The following is a 19,759-nucleotide window of genomic DNA, read 5'->3' as shown; positions in this document are numbered from 1 at the left end:
TGGTTACACAATTGTGCAACATTGAAAGCACTTGATGACCTACATACATAGTTTTCATCTCATTTGTCTGGAATCCACTTCTTTCAAAATGCTGTTTTGTGACAGTGGACCAGAGGCCAACCAAGACATTACTGCAGTTATCCATGCTAAAGGGATTGACTAGTAGCAAAACCAGCATCCATCAAATAATGAGCATGCATATACAAAATTGTGTAGATTGTCGTATGACAAAATCTATTTGCTGCTACGGCTATGTCCATTTCAGAAACATGAGTACATGTTACTTTATATATCCTTTCAGACACACATTAAGGTTTACCACCTCTTTTCTACTACACAAGGTTGTCATGACCATACTTTCCCTCAACTGGGTTGGGCAGGTTTAGGTACGAGGAGTGATGACTGGTTAGGATTAGGCTGAGAATATCAGGGTGAGCCCATCAGAGGCACAGTGGAGTGTGTCATTCTTATCCTACAGGACAGCACGAGTTATTCTTTCCAACTGACTTTGATTCTGCTTCCATTCTGAACATTTTGACACAATTGAGTAACATTATTGCAATCTCCTACCTTGTGGAATTGGCAACCATTAACAGTCACAAGCACAAGATGTGAGAGCCACTCAGTTGCATTATTTGAAAATTATCAATACATTTGGTGCAGGCCTATAATTGCTTAATGCAATTTTGGAGATTATGGAATTTTACCCAGGCATGTTATGCTCTTATTTTGAAAGCATACGCTACACTTCCTGTTACGTGACCTAGTCTCTATACCTTGACGATCTATTACCAAGGCGTTATGGCAGCGCTCGCGCCCACTTCCCCTACCGTCTCAGCTCAGTCTGTGGGGAACACATGGTGCATTCACGTCTTTGGGGGGGGGGGCAAACAAAAAACTGTTACACCGTTTTGGAATCACGCTATTCTGTTGTTTGAGGGGGAAAACGGTGCCTTTTTCTTTTGTGTGATGAATGCATTTTAACTTTTTCAAGTACATCTTTTCATGACACCTGATCAGTGGGCAAGCTGTGTCAGTAATATTCATATTTTAAAGAAAGAAAGAAAATCAAAATGCCACATCAAACTTTTGTTTGCAATTTATTGCTTATATAAATGTTCTCTAAACAATTTTTGGTAAAAATAAAATCTATCAATAATAATCATAAATAAAATCATCACAATGACTCTTACATGACATTATATTGCACAATTATAAGCCTTAACAAGAATCACAGAACACAAGTGTTGTTGCTCAGGTTGTGTGTAGAAGGAATGTTCAGAGGTCCATGGGCACTGACAGACACTGATAATCTGAACTTTGACTGTCTTTGCGGCATTTACTTGAGGTCTTTAGTTTATCAGATCTAGAAACTGGTGACCAATCAAATTAAATCAAATTGTTCACTTGCACGAATTGTTAACCTGTCCTTTAACCTATAGACTGTCATCATTTACACAGGAACAGATTTCATCTCTGTTGTGGTACAGATCTGGTTCAGTACTACTGACATAAAAAAAGAAACAGCAAACATGGGTCACATAATGTCAAAAATACAATTTGTTCTCATGTGAATTTGGACTTTCAGTTGGAGATGTGATCTGTCAAGTGAGACGGCTGCCGAAATAGGAAGAAGTCACGCTCCGTGTGGTTTCTCCCTGTTCAAGTTTAGACCTGTACCACATCAAAGTCAAACATCAGCCCCTTTCTGTCTGGTGTCAGCCCACCTTTCCATCATTTCACAGCAAAGTTCAACCAAGAGAGTCAGCGTGCGTCTCAGTTCTGACCAGCACAGCTGCTTCCTGTTGGAGGTTTCACCAGACGGCCATCTCCCTGTCTCTTAGCTTGGCAGTTTATGATTTGGTCAGCTACAGAGAGACTGCGTGTGGTCAGTGATATGTGTGTGTGTTCAGATGTTGTCCACCTCCGCGTTGAGTTCAGGGCACATTTCCTTGAGTAGCATTTCCATCAATACCTAATGGAGACAGTGAGACAAAATAATTTGATGAAATGTATTTTTTATGACAAAGATGCTGTTTGATATAATATGTATTTTTCTTACATAGAGGAGATGTTTGTTGGCACTAGCCTCCTGCAGGGCATTGAAGATCTTGATGATTCCATAGCGGGCATTCTGTTGGCCAACTAGATTTGCTAGTGCATCTGAGAGAAAAGATCAGATTGAAACAAATAGTAGAAGTCAGATGATACACATTTCAGGTACTCTGAGGATCTACAGGTCATGTTCGTGTTGCTACCTGGGATATTGTCAAGTAGTTTCTGTTGAGCCCGCTCCTTGGTTTCACTGCGTTCACTGTCAGTTCGGACCTTGACTTGTGGTGCCAACTTCCCATTGGGCCAGAAGGTGTCCCTGAACACACTGATGTAACACACCAACATCTGTTCACAGAAGATCCAGTTTACTGTGTCCCGGATCTGTCTAAAATAAAGCAGAGGGGAGGACGTTAGTCTCGTAGATCCAATCTCAAATCTCAAATCTGTCAATAAAACAACAGCAGGAGGTCTCTCATGCACTGCAGCTGTCAGGCTGTTACCTGCAGGAACATTACCACAGCAACAAATCTGAGGTCACCTGGTAGCTTCTTACTCAAATCAGGTAGCAAAGGCTGCTTCAAATTGATTCAAACGAATTACGTGTTCATTGTTATTCATTAAAACTTGCCAATTTGCTCGAACTTACTTGTTGATAGTTCGTCCAAATGTCACCTGGACTAGTGCAATTAGAGTCTTCCTCACCCACTTAAACACTGAGACAGACAGACAGATAGGCGGGTAGTGAGAGAAGGGAAATGATTAAATAAATTCACCCAGAAGCAGTTAGAATTCAGTCTTTGGTCCCAAAAAGTCAGGACCTAGCTAACCACCTAAACCACAAACAACAAAGATATGCCCTCATGTTTTAAAATGGACAATGCAACAGCAATCAAAAAGTCAACAGTGTACGACTCACTTCCTCTGAGTTCAAAGATCTCTCCTATGAGCATGAAGCAGGGCTCAGCCAGGGCATCTCTCCTCCCGTCTGCCTCATCCCCGTAGTCTGACAAGTCACTGTCATCGTCAGCTTCCTCCTGTAAACAGCAGTCACACACAACACACAAGATCCAAATGAGGATTAGCTCGAGTGCTGAGACAGTCCACAGTTTACTGTTGCTTTAGTCATGAATGAGTGTGTACCTCAGTGTGGGAAAAGAAATCTCCAGGAAGCCTCTCCAGGAAGGAGGCCAGAGAGAAAGACGATTTCTTCTGGATTGACATCACCTTCAAACATCGAACAAGACATAATCACTAAACAATATAGTGTTTACAACACACCAATGTACCCACACAATAAAATATCACTATTGGTTTACATCTGGTGTGACTCATTAACACTCAGTTAGTCCTTTATTTTAATAAATAACAGGACAACACACCTTATGTGGTAGCTCTGAGGCGGCAAAAAGGTTTTTCTATATGATGCATGTTTGCATGACACAAGACAATAACATATAAATCGTCTTGTCTTATTTGAAATCCAAATACGAGATGTGAATTACCTTGAGATGCTCTGGGGACGGGCTGAGGAACGCGTAGAGAGCCTCTGACTGGCACAATCGCTCATCTGTCAGCAGACGCTACACACACACACACACACACACACAGACACACACACAAAGCTGAAGTTGTCATCAACATTACTTAGCTGGAATCAACAATTAGAAAGAGGCAGTGTGAACTTGTTCCAGCCAGAGACCTATTTCAATATCTTTTCAAAAACATGTCCATTACTTTTAGCAAATTCAACCAATTATCCAATATTCTAACTAACTATGTCAACCATTTATTCTACCCTGAATATCAGCTCTAGTGTTTTCAAATTTGTTTGTCTTCATGTTCAAATGAACACAGGTTTACTTGCAAGTATAAAGAGAAGCACTTTTAAGTCTAACAGACTGTGGAAAAGGCACGAAGCACTGATATTATCCTCCTGTCAAGTTAGCAGTGATATCCGCCAAGTGTGATATAACTTGCATATTTACATGTTTACCTGGAGAAAGGCATTGAGCTGAGTTTTGCTCTTGTCTAAGAATTTTTGGTCGATGGATTTGAAGGGGAGTTTACTGAGTGATGGTAACTGGAGTTTCTTCAGTGATGGAAAACACTGAAAAAGACAGACACACAGAGATTGAACTGTTATTTCACAGGCATGAGAGATACAGCCCACAAACTGAGGTATTTTGGAGTACATTTCCGTTTGTCTTCCTTCATTCTAGATAAGATAGTTTTGAGTATTAAATGTATGCTATAAAAGCTGCAAACAGACTCCAGTCTCCGGTTTGTATGATGTGCAATTTGCAATAAATTTACCATCAAATCAACAGAGACTGTGACATTTCTTTGTTTAAAAACAAAAAGTCTTTCTGCTGCAGTGCTGCATATGGAGTTTGCTTCTCAACGCTGCAGTGAAATACAATTTGCTCTCATGTGGAGGAGGGGGTGAAGCATTGGAGCAGCAAGGCCAACAGTTAGATATTTCTCTACTAATACACAGTGAGAACTGCTTACTGATGTTCAGAAAGGATTAATATCCACACGGGTTTGGGGTTTGGCGTTACCTCAGTAAGTTTGCGGTGCAGCATCTGGAACTCGGTGAGTTTCCTCTGCACGCTCCAGCGACTGTTCGCCATCTCCTCTGCTTCTACCAGGCTAACACACACACTGTAACAAGCTACTGTCTCACCACCTTCTTCTGTAGCCTGGAACACACACATAATTTCACACACAAATGACTACATATTCACATTAGCTTCATATACCAGATCTGACAACAACCATGAATACATATCTATATAATGCCTGCAACATCAGGTGTAGAGAGGTTAAAGGTCAGTGGTATTAAATGTACATTTGTCTGCTCATCTGTTCCTTTTTTCACAACTTATACTGACTTGAGCATTTCCTGCTACGTGATAGCTGTGTGTTTACATGTGTGGTGTACTTAATGTTGCCAGGAAATCATACAAATCAGCAGGTAACCCAATGATGGGAAATTTATGGCTAGCTTGTTTCTTCAGCATTAGAATTAGAATCAGGTGTTTATTATTTGTGATCAAGGAAAATGGATTTTAAAGTAAAACAAAGGCACATTACCTCGGCAGTGGTGATAGTGGCCCTCCAGTGGCCCAGGTTTTCACACCACCAGTCAGTCCTGGTGATATGTTGCTGGAGTTCACTGTGTTCTCTCTCCATGGCTCCGATCTCTTCCTTTAGTTTGCTCACAATCTACAAACAGACAAAGGCAGATTTTAACAGTATGTAAATCATAGAAATAAAGAAATGGCATTCAGATGACTAACTGTGTAAGGTGGTTTTCAATTCAAAGATTCTTGAAATCTAATCAGATCATCATGTGCCATCAGTGCTGTGGATATTCTTTCATGTGACTGACATCCAAGAACACAAAGTATACAAATGCACATGAGCATCCCGCACACGGACCGATTTTAAAAAATGGCAGCCTGCAAAACCACACCATGGTCACCTGACGGAGGGCAGATATTCTTGTTTGGCTGCTTATGAAAGGATGTTCAAAGGAAAGGATGTCCTCTATTGTTCCTGTATTTGTGTCACACTGAAGATCATGTCATGGCAGTTTCGACCAGCATCACTGTAATTAAAGAATCTGGCCTACACCACAAGGGTACCAGCTGCAGAGGAACAAAATCTTGAAAAGCACCTAGTGCTAAAAGCACGCTGAGCTGAGTTGAGCTGATGCAGTGGAATGAAGAAAAAATAAGTTTATGCTACCCTTGTGAATTTTTGGATTGAGTTTTTGACATTTTGTCACATTTGCTTGCATTTTCTTACCTTTTTGTCTGGTTTGGGTGCATTCTGGATAGAGCCCAGGGCCTGTCGCTTGTACTCCAGTTTGTCGTACAGTTGGCGGAGTTTCGTAGCAGCGTAGCTGGCCTGCTCATTGATTCCTTTACTGCCTTCATCACCCCCATCCTCTCCTGCATCTAGACCCTGACACTGCAGAGTAAAATCATAGATTTATTAAAAGAAGCAACAGCAGAGATATACAAACATACACATGATTAAAAGATGAACAATTTTTACAACATTGTATATGTCTGACCCCTTCCTCCTTTTCCTCAGTGCTACACTGTGATTGGCTATGCTGCTCGTCTCGTCTGATCAGCCTGTCGTAGAGGTCAGAAACCAGGAAAGAGGGGTAGTAACGCTCTCTCATCGTCTCAGCCACCTAGAAGATGTATGACAGTAACAGAGGTGCTTTATTGTCCTTGCAGAACATTTTGAGACTGTGAATAACTACAGTTGTAACTCAAGCTCCCAGTTCTTTTGACATTTCTGAAGAAGACATTCTCCACTACAGCTGCAGTCAGTTAGTTGCAAAAGTGGCAGTTACCTGTTCCTGTAGTCTAACAAAGACCTGTGTTCCTCTGTTCCCCACCAGGCTCTGCTGGATCTCCTTAAGGAGAAACTTTTCCACTGGAATCTCTCTGCTCTCCACAAAGAACTTCTGGTAGATTTCCCCAACAATTTGGGGCACCTCATTCTGTCACACACAAATACCCAGTTACTCGTATGCTTTTTCCACCTCCTTAATGCGCTTTACTATAGAACTGATGTCAAAGTACAGGGATATCTTCATTTCAATGGCAATACTACAAGTGTAAATAACACCTGACACAATGTGTATTCTGATGGAAAGGAACAGTGTCAATATTTGCAATGTGTGGAAACAACACCCCGGTTCAGCACCGGCATACAGCTCACTACCTCAGCAACAGGAAAACATCATCACTCATTACCATATCACTGTTCCCCTAATACCATATACTATGAGCAGTGTCGGGCTAAGCCCTGTGGAATGTGCATACACGTTACCTTGTTGGCAGTTTTCAGTGTTTCCACCAGTTCCCAGAAGCTTATCAGAGCCCTCTTATCAACTCTCTCCATGTAAACTCTGAAATGCTCCCTGTACCCTGGATTACACATGATGTCATCAAACTGCAAAATCTGGAATTGAGGGAGGAGAGAGACAGAATGACAAAACATCAGAGATGTGGAACATGCTTTAATCCAAAGCACACAACATCGAACAAGAAATACATAATCAAAACTTTCAACATCAGAAATAATATTCTAAACAATCCCTCAAATATAGTATTGGGATTTTTAATCATTTGGCAACTTGACAAAAGCTTCTTTTCAATCAAAGCCCACACCAGCTGTATCACAGTCCACATAATATGAATCTTACCCTCTGACTCTGAGGCTCGTCGCTGTCTTCAGCCCCTCCTTCCTCATTATTCTCATAATTTGGTCCACCGAGTAGGCGGATCCGTTTCTCACACTGTTTCTTTGCAACAGTCAGCTGATTGATGTATCGTTTCATATCTCTGGCCCTGAGCAGGTCTGCCTTCATGGCTGCTGACTCCTTACCTTTTCGCTCTAAGAGAAAGTGAAAGCAGTGGTTGAGAGAAACGTGTGGAATCAGAGTTGCAGAACAACTGGTTTTCTCGCGTATCAACAGCAGATCAGCTCAGTTGTTTAGATGCAAGGGATTTTTAATTGTTCTGGCTAACACCACAATGCTTAAGTGTCCACACTGTTTTGATGAATCACTTTTGGGCCTTTCTGTCAAATGGGTAAACTGTAGTGTCTCTGTACCTTTCTGCTTCTTGAGCTGAGGCAGGCTGCTGATGGTGGTGGCATGAATAATCTCTACCACTATCTGATACCTACAAAGAGACAGAGACACGTTCAGTTTCAATCCACTGTTGGAATCACTCAATAAAATGCAAAACGGGCTGTCTTAGGATGAAGTAAATAAGATGTGAATACAGGATGACATGACACAATGGAAACATTTTACATGCACAGTTATACTAAAGCAAGTACAACATATGCAAACATGGAGGTGACTGACATGTTTACAGAAAAGCAACACGTCAGTGTTGAGCCATTATTTCTCAGACTAATAAGACAATACAGCTGTAACATGCCTACCCCACAATTAGATATGTCTGTTCCCATGGTAACTCCACAGCAGCAAATAGACTAGTGGTTAATACTGTCTAGCTAACGTGTGTGTATCTATGCAAATCTATATGTATTTAAATCTACATATCTACATATATAGTGTGGTTCATTAAAGGAAGTCTACGCAAGTACAGGGTAGTCTCAGATTAACAAAGCAGTGTGTGTGTGTGTGTGTGCGCGCGCGCGCGTGCGTGCCGTTCGTGTCATGCCTGAGTTGTTTGAGGAAATTGACATCAGCAGAAGTTGATATTAGTTTGATGAAGTCTTCATAGGAGGCAGCGTAGGTGTAGGCTTTCTTCTGCTGCTCAGCCTGCTGCTCCCTCTGCTCCAGCTGAGACAACAGCATCCTGTTTATGGAGTCTGGATCGCTCAGCACTTCTACCAAAGGCTTCAACACTGGAGCACACAGACACAAAGATATAAAGGTACTGTATTTATAAATAGAGAAGGCGAGACTTCTATGAAATGCTGTCACCTTTCAAGCTTAACCGGTTAGGTACAGTACAGAGAAATGGATCCACATGCCACTGATATGAGATGAATCCATCTCCATGATACCTAAAGACCACTAACACTCCCACCTCACAGTTCTCTAAGATCATTGCTATATCAGTCTGTCTTGTGCCAAAGTCTTTACCCCATCAAATAGTCTTATATAATCTTATGTCTTATATAATTATATAATAGTTGCCTTGTAGTTTTGGGGTGTCGTGTTGCAGGAAACGTCATTCTAACGCTTCTTTGGGGGTCAAGAGGACAGACTTACTGGATTTTCTCTGGACAAAGGAAAATGACTTTTGTTGTAATGAATACTATAGAATAGGAAGGGGATCAAGTGATAGTGCAGTAAATTGACTCTATACGGAATTTAAAAATTCAAAAAAGTGGCTGTTTAAGCATTCAGAGGGCTAAATTTGTGGGAAATGTAGTTGTAGAGACAGATTCTCAGCTAGATATCAAGATAATGGATAATGGATTTTTACTCCCATATAATGTAATATACAAACACTGCCAGGAAGACAGCTGATTTACTCTATTACCAAACCACAGCAGGAAAAGTACCAGTGTAATGAATGACACTAATAAAGACAGTTGCATCCAATTCAGGTTTTTCTACTTCAGGTATTGTCCTGGCTTATTGGGATGTGACAATGAAACAGAGCCACTGCCGACTTAGCTGAATCAATATTGGTACTATACAGGAGGAAAGGACAGACGCACAAAAAAGCAGCAAACAGACGTTCAGACACTATAAACACAATAAAAGTCATAGGTATCAGACATATTTGTCAGAGTGGTTTCTAATGAGAATGTCTAACTTTATCACAAAATAGCTGAAGACACTGCAAGCATTATGATGTTACCTACATGCAGTATTACATCTGTCATTGTCAGCCGTTACATGGTAAAAATGCACCTTTTTCTTTGCAGACATTATCACTTGTCCTTGCAGGTACAACAACTGGTCGAGCGCCAAAGTGAAATGCAGCCTTTGTTAATGTCAATAATTACACCTGTGCTTCTCCTGCTGTCATGTAAAAACATCTGCCATGAAAAAGGTTTATTAACACACGCACGCACGCACGCACACACACGCACACACACGCACACACACACAGTACCTTTAGTAGTGATGACTTCTGTGAGGCAGCAGCGTAGTGTGTGTGACTTGGCATCCTTTTGTGGCAGCAGACATAGCAGCAGTATTCTGGCTACACAGCGGAGGAAGGCCAGCTCTGAGTCCGGACTGACCAAACAGGGATGGAGAGGAAAAGGCCGAGCACACTCCTCTGGTCTGGAAACACACATGAAAGAGAAGCAGATTAAGAGTGAGATATAAACAGAACAGACAGAGTGAATTTGAATTGTTATTCTGGCAGAGCTAGATGTCAGATGATATTATAGGGGATAGAAGAACTTCACTGGCAAAGCTAACACTGTCATCGTTATTCATACTTCAGCTGTGCCGCATCTCACTGGCTGTGCTTCTAAAACTTGACTAAACAAGACACACTGCTGCTCCATTGTTCCCAAACTACTGAAGACAAGGTAGGCCAGACATCTCAGCAGTATGATCAAATCATACGTCTCGCCTGACTTGCCAGGAGAATGAAAGCACATGATGTGTGAACCATCCTTCTGTTCCCTCCCTCCCTCAGGTGCTGCATGGAGACAAAGGAAGTGACTGAGGAGGATTTTAATGTCATCTAAGCTGTGGTGAATTGCCATAATTACACCCCATCTGTGCGCATAAAATGATGGTACTGGTTATGGACACTGGTGGGAGGGGAAAGTTTTCAAAGCTGAAACACAATTTCTATTAAACATCAGTGTCAGAACACTGTAAAACGGAAACTGTACTCAGAAGTGAACATCTATTACTAGCTTTCCCTTCTATATGGTTGATAAACACATTGGGACACACAAGCATTAATGAAGCAAATGTGAATTCAACTATTTACAATTATAAGTGAGTGTGTGCGTGTGTTTGTGTACCTTGCAGACGCAGCCTTGAGATCAGTGAAGTGTGTGTGGAGGATTCGGATGGTGTCATAACACACCACATTGACGAGGTCAATGTCAGCAAGCCTCGATCTTAACTGGCCAATCATCTGCCACCAGTCCTCTGACAGCATGGAGTACAACTGGCCCTCATCGCGACTCAGAGGGATGTACCAGGACAGGATGTAGTCTCTGTAGGCATAGTCAAACACTGGGGAAAGGCAGAGAGAGAGAGGAACATCATTTTTAGCTGCATCAAGCTAAAGACTGTAGCAGAACTGGCCTCTAACTGACCTTCTCTTCTCCTCTCTGCATTTCTCAGGACAAATGCAGTTGTAAAACAGATTAACTTTTAAGGATTATTTACCATCTGGAATGTCCACAAGTAGAGGTTATCCCATAAAAGGAAACAGGATGTCTGGGTCAGAGACATCTTACCAACGCTATTACCAAGAAGGGAAATTACCAACGCCTTCACATCAAAGACTACCTTGCTCACAATGTTTGTCATGAGGATCCTAAGGCTCCCTCATGATGGCCAATAGGAAATACGGACAATAAAACTGGCCAGCAGAACAAAGGCCAGGCCTCAGAGAAATCCACAAACCAGATCATGCTGATGGGTTGTAAATTGGATAGGCCTGAAACAAACTGTTTGTAGATCTGGGTGCCTTGTCTTCTAGCATACCAGAATAACTGAATCTCTATATTTGACTTGACTTTGGATGTTTTCACATTACTAAGCTCATGATATCAGCATAATATCAATGCTTTTCCCGTGTTTGTAGCTTATAAAATGACAAAGCTGTGATTTTTACTTTCTTACAAAATTTGTCTGAGGTTCCACCATGGAGCCATCCTGCCATCTTAGGGTTCATAGGGTTTAAGTTGATTGTGCTTTATGAGACATGTCTTAAGGAGTAGTCATAATGGTGATAATCATTTCAGGCAAATGTAGTCTGCCTTTCTATAATTTCATTAATATGTTATGATAATTATCCCTTGAACAATCATATACATATTACAATGAGTGTTAGAAATTGTTGTCTTGATTATTGTTGAAGATTGTTATCCACCCATAAGAGTTGCCTAATGCCTGTTACGAACAGTGTTAAAATGCCATTGAAAAATCGTCCATTTAAGATATACGTGATTGACTATAGTGAGAAGCAGATGAGCCCCTCGTGTGAATCATTAGTTACTCCTCGCCCCATAAAACGAAATTGCGCGTCTACGAACCATCCCTCGTGAAGGACGGTCTAATGGTTAAGCCCGCCCCGGACCGAGATTTAAACGGCTGCAGACGCAGCGAGAAGGCAGTGCGCGTTACTGTTAGTTTTAGCTGTCTTTTTGTTTCTTCTTGTCTAGTTGTCCTTTTGTCTTCGTGTTTTTGTTCCTTCATTTCTAAGTCTATTGCACTGATTTCATTCTTCAGAAGACATATTTTTCTAGTTTGCCTTCCTTGAAACTTTAATTTTACTCGCCACGCTCAGCCGCATGATTTGTTTTGTCTTTAGTAAATTCTCGTCAAGTAATAATAATTTTGGAGACACTTTTCGACCGGCCATCGATGAGGTTATCAATCTTATTATTGTTAAATCTAAAGTCTTGCTTCGCAGTTATCAACCAAGCTAAAACCCTGCAGCCTGCTGCTAACCCGCTGGTCCGAGTCAGATAACCATCCAAAGCCGTTCCTCGCCTGTCACCGAAGCCGTCGAAATTCAGTTCCTGAATCATCACTGTCCAATATCAGCTCTCAACCTTGGTGTGCCTGGGTCTTCCACCGGACTGCCGAGCAGACGAGTCAAGGACAGACACTGGAAGCATCTTCGGCTAGTTTGGAGCAGGCCTCTACAGAAGCGTTGCTGACAAGTAGGCATGCATTAAGCGGGTTTGAATAAGAGTTGGTCCGTGAGGTTACGATACTGTCAGTTTATCCAAATTCTCTCAACTATTCATTTAATCCCCTAACTTTACGTTATCCCTTTTCAACTACTTCTCACTATCGTCAACTTGTTTTGCCATTGTGTTGCCATAAGTTTCTTTTGTGTTCTGTCATATCACCTCATATCTTCTGTCGTACTATTCATGATACATTATTCATTATCCATAATTGCACTAAATAAATGAGATTTTGATTCAAGTCCTGGTTAGACGGTGTCCTTTTGAGCTGAATATATACGATCCCTGTATCCAGAGTTTACACTCATCCAGATTATCAGACTGGTTTACCATTAGTCCATTCATTAGTATTTTATCAGCGATATAGCAGTTAATTTCTGCAGTCCTTCTTAGCTGAGGAAGGTGGTGCCCCGATAGTTTATCAACGAATGCAACATCAAATTAAGTTAGTTCCCCTACAAGACTTATCTATGTTACAATTTCAATCCATTTTGTGCACCAATACAAGCCCTCTGTCGTCAAATGGCTGCTGAGACTTCAAGCTTTCTAAACAATAAGAGGGTCTGTTTCATTGTGAATGGTCTAACCTCCCAGCCCCTCTGAACTACCCACTGTGTGCGCTGTACTAGATTTCATTTCCCCAAAACCACACTGGTGCAGCATTTGAAAGGTGGAGGAAGCGTCATCCATCCATTTTCTATATGCACTCATCATGTGCAGGGTCACAGTGGCTGGATCCTATCCCAGAATTAGGAGTACACCATGAACAGAGACACATAAAGACAGATGGACAGACAGCATCTCACACTCACACTCACATTCACATTCACATGAGGTGACTACAGGTAATTTAGAGTCACCAATTCACCTGACCTGAATTTCATCAGACCAGAGCACCTGGAGAAACCCATGCAAAGACAAGTACAACAGGTGCAGAACAGGCGGCAGTGTAGTTTCTGTTTACACAGTATTAAACACATACTGTAGATTAGCCGTTTCCAACCCGGGGGTGATGTGATCCTTTCAAGAGGCCACAAGATGATTATCAGTGGAGTAAATGAGACAAAGCTGAGTCATGCAACACAAAATTGAGGGGAGGGGGGAAACTTGTTCTGTAATATTTGTCTATCTTCTTGTTAAATAATACTTGCTCTTATTTCTTTGCAGCTCTGAAAATAATGTGATGAGAGGTTGTTAGTACACTGCTTCACATTAAAGGGACACACACAAAGAAGTGGTCACTGCATTTTTAGCTTTACTCTTAAATTATTGTTCTTTTACTTACAATTTGCACATTTGCATTTGTCTTTGGCACATACACTTTTGCATATTTTTACTATTACAATTAGTAATATAGTTAAGTCACCTATACACCTTAAAGTAGTTTGTACCTTAGTTGTTTTCTTTTTTCTTGCTTTGAAGTTAAGAGCGTGGCTCCTCTCCTTCTTTGACTCATTACTGAAGTGAAACTTCATAAACATGAATCAAATCAATCTTTCTTATCATCAATAGGAAACATCCTCTAGCCTTTCAACTCCATGCACTTTAAGGGTTTTTAATATCTTAACTCTTTACAAAGATAACTGAAGACCACACAGTGTTATCACACATGACACTAAGGTTACAGCAAGTCTAGGCAGTTTTAATGAATCCAATCAGAGCTAAGACCGTCACTCTGTATATATACACAGTCAGCTTTGGAAGGTAGATGCAATTTTGTTTCCCCATAAAAAAGGGTTCTACAAATTTCCATTTATCTGCACACATTTTATCCCTCCTCTCAGAGTCCAGGTCTGTAGCACAGGCAGGTTGGGTGAATTGGTGACTCTACTGCCTGTAGATGAGAAGGCGTTTGCCTGCCTGTATGAGTTAGTCCTGTGACAGACTGCTGACCTGTTGAATATGTGCAGCCTCGAGCCACCATGTGCCTGAAAAGGATCAGTGGTTCAGGAAAAAGAAGGAGAGATCGGAGAATGTTTCCATTTTCATCACTCAGTTGGTGTAGGATTGTGTATGATTAAGATCCATGTGCAGTCAATCGGTGTGGTAGAGGGTGAGGGATTCAAAGAGCTAGTTCAGTACCTCAAGCCTAAATACCTGATGCCATTAAGAGCTACTGTGGCTGAACACATTGAAAATCAGCTGCTGGACAGCTCTTGCAGTGAAAGCTACATCACAGCAACCTTCACTTTATCAGTGCTGACTGAAAACAGGGTTTCCGTTATCTGGTAATTGCATTTTTTAACCAGGGAAATATGTTGGAGCCTGACATCTTTAAGTTTCTCCAGTCAAAACATCCAGTGAAAATAATCTCTGAGTTAAATGTGAAAAGATGGTTTCTGCCACTGCTTGTCTGATGTTCACGCTCTCTCACTCCTCTCCCAATTAGGTGAAGTAAAGGTTTGTTTGAACCAAACCAGAGCTGGTGTGACTTAACCTTTAACCTTTTAAGAAAAAGGTCTCTCTGTCAGCCTCCTGTCCATAATGTTGTCAGATACAAGGACACTTACAATAATCTGAGCCTGTCAGTGGAAAAAACAAGCACTTTCAGTGGGCATTGATGATTGTGCATAAACACACGGAGGGATTACACTGCAGCCCATTTCGTGGCCGCAGTGAAAAATTGGTGTCCCCATTGGTGACTTACACACAAAAACATAGGAAAGTAATCCATAACGCTATTCTGTACAACAATTCAAATAAGGTTATAAACAGTGCTTGATTTAAATCCAAGAACTGAGCAAATCGGCAACAGAAACACTGTAAATCAAAATAATTAACGCAGCAGCTCTTAATTGCAAACCTACTAATATCATCACAAACTAATACCACACGACCAAAAGAACCTTTTCAAAACACACACGGGAGCATGTGCAAATACACACTGTCAGTGTAAATCCTGGGGCCATCTGTTGCTTGGCAGCCAGACATACTGTTCCACTGACTGTGCCTCTGTGTGTGTGTGTGTGTGTGTGTGTGTGTGTGTGTGTGTGTGTGCGCGCGTGTTAGTGTGTGCATAACTGTACTTGTTCTTAACCAACAGAGTGAGGACATTTTTGGAAAGTGAGGACATTTTGGCCAGTCCTCACAATTTTAAAGGTCTGTTTGAGGGTTCAGGGGCATTTAGTTGCGTATGGTTAATGTTGGTCAGAGAGAGAGAGAGAGAGAGAGAGAGAGAGAGAGAGAGAGAGAGAGGGAGAGAGGGAGAGAGAGAGAGAGAGAGAGAGAGAGAGAGAGAGGGCAAGTAAGAGAGGGAGACGTTATGACCAGGACGTTCTACTGCTGTAATCCACTATGAGTGGGAGGGATCACTGACAGGTTATGGTGTCTGACAGAAACAAAGCTCCTTCAGTCAGCGGTTTTCTCAAAAGCAGAAGTTGCACGTTTTCCCAATAGTGTCAGAAACATTTCATGAAGAGTCAAGTCAAGCCAGGTCAGCCAGGACACTCATTAAAACGGAGATTCTAGTTTGAACTTTAAAAATGAAGAAAATATTCTCTAAATTGGGAGCTCTTTAGTGAGGAGTAATACCATAATTTAAAGCGGGATTTTTAGAAAAGCAGTAGGAGTTTGCTACATATTATTGTTTATCTCACATGCTAATGCCAGAAGCTTTAGGGCACAAAAATACCTTGCAATGTCATTGTCATATTATTGTAAGGCAAAATCCACTGGGATCCAACAATCCAAATTAAGAATTGTGACTTGCTGGAGCACTTTGTTCTTCATTCTTCCTCTGTAACAAACAAAAACGACAAAAGCCACTTGACAGTAATGGTAAAAACTGCTGGCTGAAGTGTCCTGTGAATTCCAAGTAGAAGAGATGTGTGTTTTTCCTCTGTTTTAATGGTTCAGTGTTTACAGCCAACTCTAACAAAACACTCTGGAGCCTGCAGTGCTTACCAAAACGTCTCACACGTAAACAGAGTTTCAAAATGGACATACAGGGGGTCATAAAATACGTTACAAAATGCATTACCTTCCTTCAGAGCTTTATCCACATTGTGTGATACCACCACCCTCCTGCTCTGGCTCGACTCCTGAACTGGCACCACAAAACGGGCCTGAAAAACATGAGTATCAGATCACATCTCTGCACTTCACAGATGGGGATGACAGCACAAAATCAGGAAATATTGGCCAACAACAGGAAGAGAAAGTAGGAAAAATTGAGAGCTGTGTGTCGAACAAGCCTGAAATTCTGCAGCCCCAATCTGTCATGGCTCATACAACATGTCGACCAGACAAATGCTTGTGACAATCTCCCTCCACTGTCAACATCAATAAGTCATCAGTGCACAGCAGCACACAAACACTGCTGAAAGGCAGCCGCTGGACTGGGGCAGCCTGTTAAGGCAAATCGCCAGCAGGTTGCAAGGACACAATCACTTTCCTTGAAGAATAAAATCACCCTACAGTATATGCGTGTGCACATGGTTGCCTGTGTGTTTAAGTACATCTAAATCCAGCAGCATGGCTCTGCCTCATCTATTATAGATCAACACAGTGAGGCTCCTTGGGCAGGGAAGAGGATGAGAGAGGGGAGAATGATGGGGAGGGTTAGGAAATAATTGACAGGAAAGCAGTAGAGGACCAAAAGACAGCTCAGGACAGTTAGGGATGCAAAAATTGAAAATATACCAAACTGCCTGTTCAACATGAGTTCCAGTCTGTTGGAGTTGCCATCAGATAACAGGAGAATTAGCAGATTTTCTCTCCATCATAGAATTCCAGCAGTTGGCTATAACTCATAGAGTAATGTTTGTATATTATCATAGGGGCAGGTGGAGAATGTGTGTGGTGCCAAAGGTGTACTACATGTGAGTGATGAGTTTATGGATACCAGCATCTTACCATAAGCTTGTTGAAGAACTCCAGCTGCACAGCAGACTGCCTCCTGTTTCTGTCAAAGCAGCTGACTTTGAGAGGACTCTTCCTGACTAGCAGAACAAAGCTCCCAGCCAGGAAACACAGTAGGGCGAATGACACATAGATGAACAACTTCAAGAAAAAAGAGGTGAGAGTCAGGCCTCCCCAGGCCAGCTGAAACGCTACTGCTGCCACCACGCCCAGACAGAAAGCCGGGACGAATCGGAAAGAGGAGCCGATAGAAGAGGTGGAGGTGGCAGACATGGGCCCCTCTTCTCCTCCGCCACTGCTACTGCTACTCCCTCCAGCCGTTGGTGTAATGGTAGTTGAGGGGGTGGGCATACTGCGACCCCACCATCCATATATGTGTCACTACTAGTTAGGCTGAAAAGTTGGTCCGCTAGTCTGTATGCCAAGTCAGAAAGGGAGGTATACTGTGTAGACTGGCGTATACCCTCGACTACAACACAGTCTCCAGGACGAGGCATTCCCGCTCTGACATCTCCTCACCGACCCGCACCACTATGTTTTCCACGCTCCTAGCATCGGCCCGCCCGGCGGCCAAAGGCACGGAGCCCCGTCAGCTTAGTCATCCACAACACGACACTCCAGACAACAGAACAGGGCACCAGGCTTGTCTTGGAAGAGACGACAGAAACTGACAGTCGCCCGGAAAGCAGACGGCGAGAGACCCGGGGTGATGGGATGGATGAAGCAACATCCACCGTCACCTTGGAGACAAATAGGTGCAAGGGTAACGTTAGCTTAGTGACTGTTGCTAACCAACTGGGCTAGCAGGAAACTAAAGTAAGAAGCCGATATCTGTCACTGTTACCTGCTGCTTTAAAACAAAAAATACATGCGATGCAACTAACAGCCAGCTAATAATCTTGTACTGCTCTGTTTGGCCACTAAGACAACTATAATAACGCCAGCTAGCGAACTAGCTTGCTTGCTAAGTAACCAATTCAACATCAGCTAATGTTAGCTTACTTACCTATCGTTTAAAAAAAAGGTGTGCGGTAACAACACTGCATTCTCGCTTTCCTCTGTGTAAAAGAATGTATGTATGATGATTTGCAGTGACGAATTAAAAGTATTATAAGCGCAACGACTAAATTTGTCAGGTCCAAAATCCCCGACAGATAAAAACAAGTAAGTTGTTATTTTCTTCGAGCTCCGCTCCAGCTGACTGACAATCTCGCTGAACGCGAAAGGGTGTCAACCAATCAGCGCTCGTGTTAACCACGGACGTTGTGCTTGTTTTAAGAACCAAGACTGTCCGGATGCAGAGGGGTGGTTTGTTTTAACGTTGCGGTGAATGTAGTGGAAAACACATCAACTAACGGGGTGATGACGTATTGTAATCAAGCATACAGGAAGATAAAGGATCATGACACCTCGTTTATCTGGCGAGTGAATATTTTCAGACACTGTCTTAAATGGCCTTTACATAAATAATGGTCTATATTATGGTACAGAGGCGACATGGGGTGGAAATAAAAAAGAATATTTTTAAAAGCAATCACTATATTTCAGACTCTGTGGCTAAAGTATTCGATCATTATATCTGGTCTATATGAACTTTCAATAATGACAATAGTGATATATAAAGTGTGTTACAGGTTATGGTTAAGGTATAATTATTCTTACTGTGTGATACCTACAGTTTGTCAGGTCTCACATGTGGCCATGCAACAATATGAAATAATGCAAAAGACAAAGGACATTTTTTCCTTGTTTTATTTCATGAATTGTGATTATAATGTAAAGATTGAGCTGCAGGTACGTTCACAAGAGAATTTGTGAGACTGAATACAGAGTAGACCAAAACCCTCAAGGACATCCTTTATATCAGTATTTTTCTGTAAATTTCAAGTCACTTGTAACATCCTAACAAATAACTCCAATTTATGTTTATCTTCATTAAATTTGAGAAATCCAGCTGCTGCTTTTATTATATATAAGGTCCAGATCTTGTTACGGCCAGTTTTCCGTGACATGATAATGGTTCCTTTCAGTGCCTTCAGTCCAATGTTCCTGTCTGTGCCTGCAAACTCAGTGATATCAGATTTCCCTTTTCTCAACCAAACCAGACAGCTGGGTGAACAGGCGACTTCCCCTTGCAACATTCATGTCTCTATAATAGGCAGTAAGTTTCACAAGTCCCTTTACAAGCGTGATTCTATATAAGCTCCTAAAGTCTTTAAGGATTTCACTATGCTGTGAAAGTGTACAGATTTCTTTAAGACCACCTCAACCACTTAAGTGATTGAAACTTTCAGTCATCCTGGCTATATTTTCTCTGCTTAGTGCTTGCTAGTCCACATGGGATCTGAGAAGATTACAAGATTAGATTTATGTTTGTGTTTTTAAATTGGAATTATAACTTGACACCACTTAATAAATGTTTGCC

At 41.7% G+C, this 19,759-nt stretch overlaps 1 protein-coding gene across 1 annotated transcript; it reads right to left on the bottom strand.

Annotated features, from left to right (window-relative positions):
* Window positions 1-1,075: 1,075 nt before the first annotated feature.
* On the bottom strand, window positions 1,076-18,556 carry snx25 (sorting nexin 25). Its single transcript, XM_070962297.1, has 22 exons — window positions 18,341-18,556; window positions 17,329-18,074; window positions 16,454-16,538; window positions 10,567-10,783; window positions 9,693-9,865; window positions 8,280-8,466; window positions 7,699-7,769; window positions 7,289-7,479; window positions 6,913-7,044; window positions 6,431-6,580; window positions 6,140-6,265; window positions 5,869-6,033; window positions 5,152-5,283; window positions 4,617-4,757; window positions 4,049-4,162; window positions 3,558-3,635; window positions 3,196-3,279; window positions 2,972-3,089; window positions 2,702-2,768; window positions 2,259-2,440; window positions 2,063-2,163; window positions 1,076-1,975 (listed from the first exon to the last, which is right to left on the bottom strand). Exons 2-22 carry the CDS (start codon window positions 17,683-17,685, stop codon window positions 1,910-1,912), a joined length of 2,937 nt encoding a protein of 978 aa, XP_070818398.1. The 5' UTR covers window positions 17,686-18,074; window positions 18,341-18,556; the 3' UTR covers window positions 1,076-1,909.
* Between the last annotated feature and the right edge of the window lie 1,203 nt (window positions 18,557-19,759).

The sequence above is a fragment of the Chaetodon trifascialis genome, chromosome 5 (genome assembly GCF_039877785.1).
Source record: "Chaetodon trifascialis isolate fChaTrf1 chromosome 5, fChaTrf1.hap1, whole genome shotgun sequence".
Taxonomy (NCBI): Eukaryota; Metazoa; Chordata; class Actinopteri; order Chaetodontiformes; family Chaetodontidae; genus Chaetodon; species Chaetodon trifascialis.
Note: the sequence above shows the minus strand (reverse complement) of the source record. Positions and strands in the feature narration are given on the sequence as shown.

Coding starts and splice junctions, on each gene's coding strand:
- snx25 (XM_070962297.1), bottom strand. CDS start 17,685: ATGCCCACCCCCTCAACTACCATTACACCAACGGCTGGAGGGAGTAGC. Junction 3,636..4,048: donor AGCTCAATGCCTTTCTCCAG/GTAAACATGTAA, acceptor GTGTGTGTGTAG/CGTCTGCTGACAGATGAGCG. Junction 2,164..2,258: donor ACTACTTGACAATATCCCAG/GTAGCAACACGA, acceptor CTTTTCTCTCAG/ATGCACTAGCAAATCTAGTT.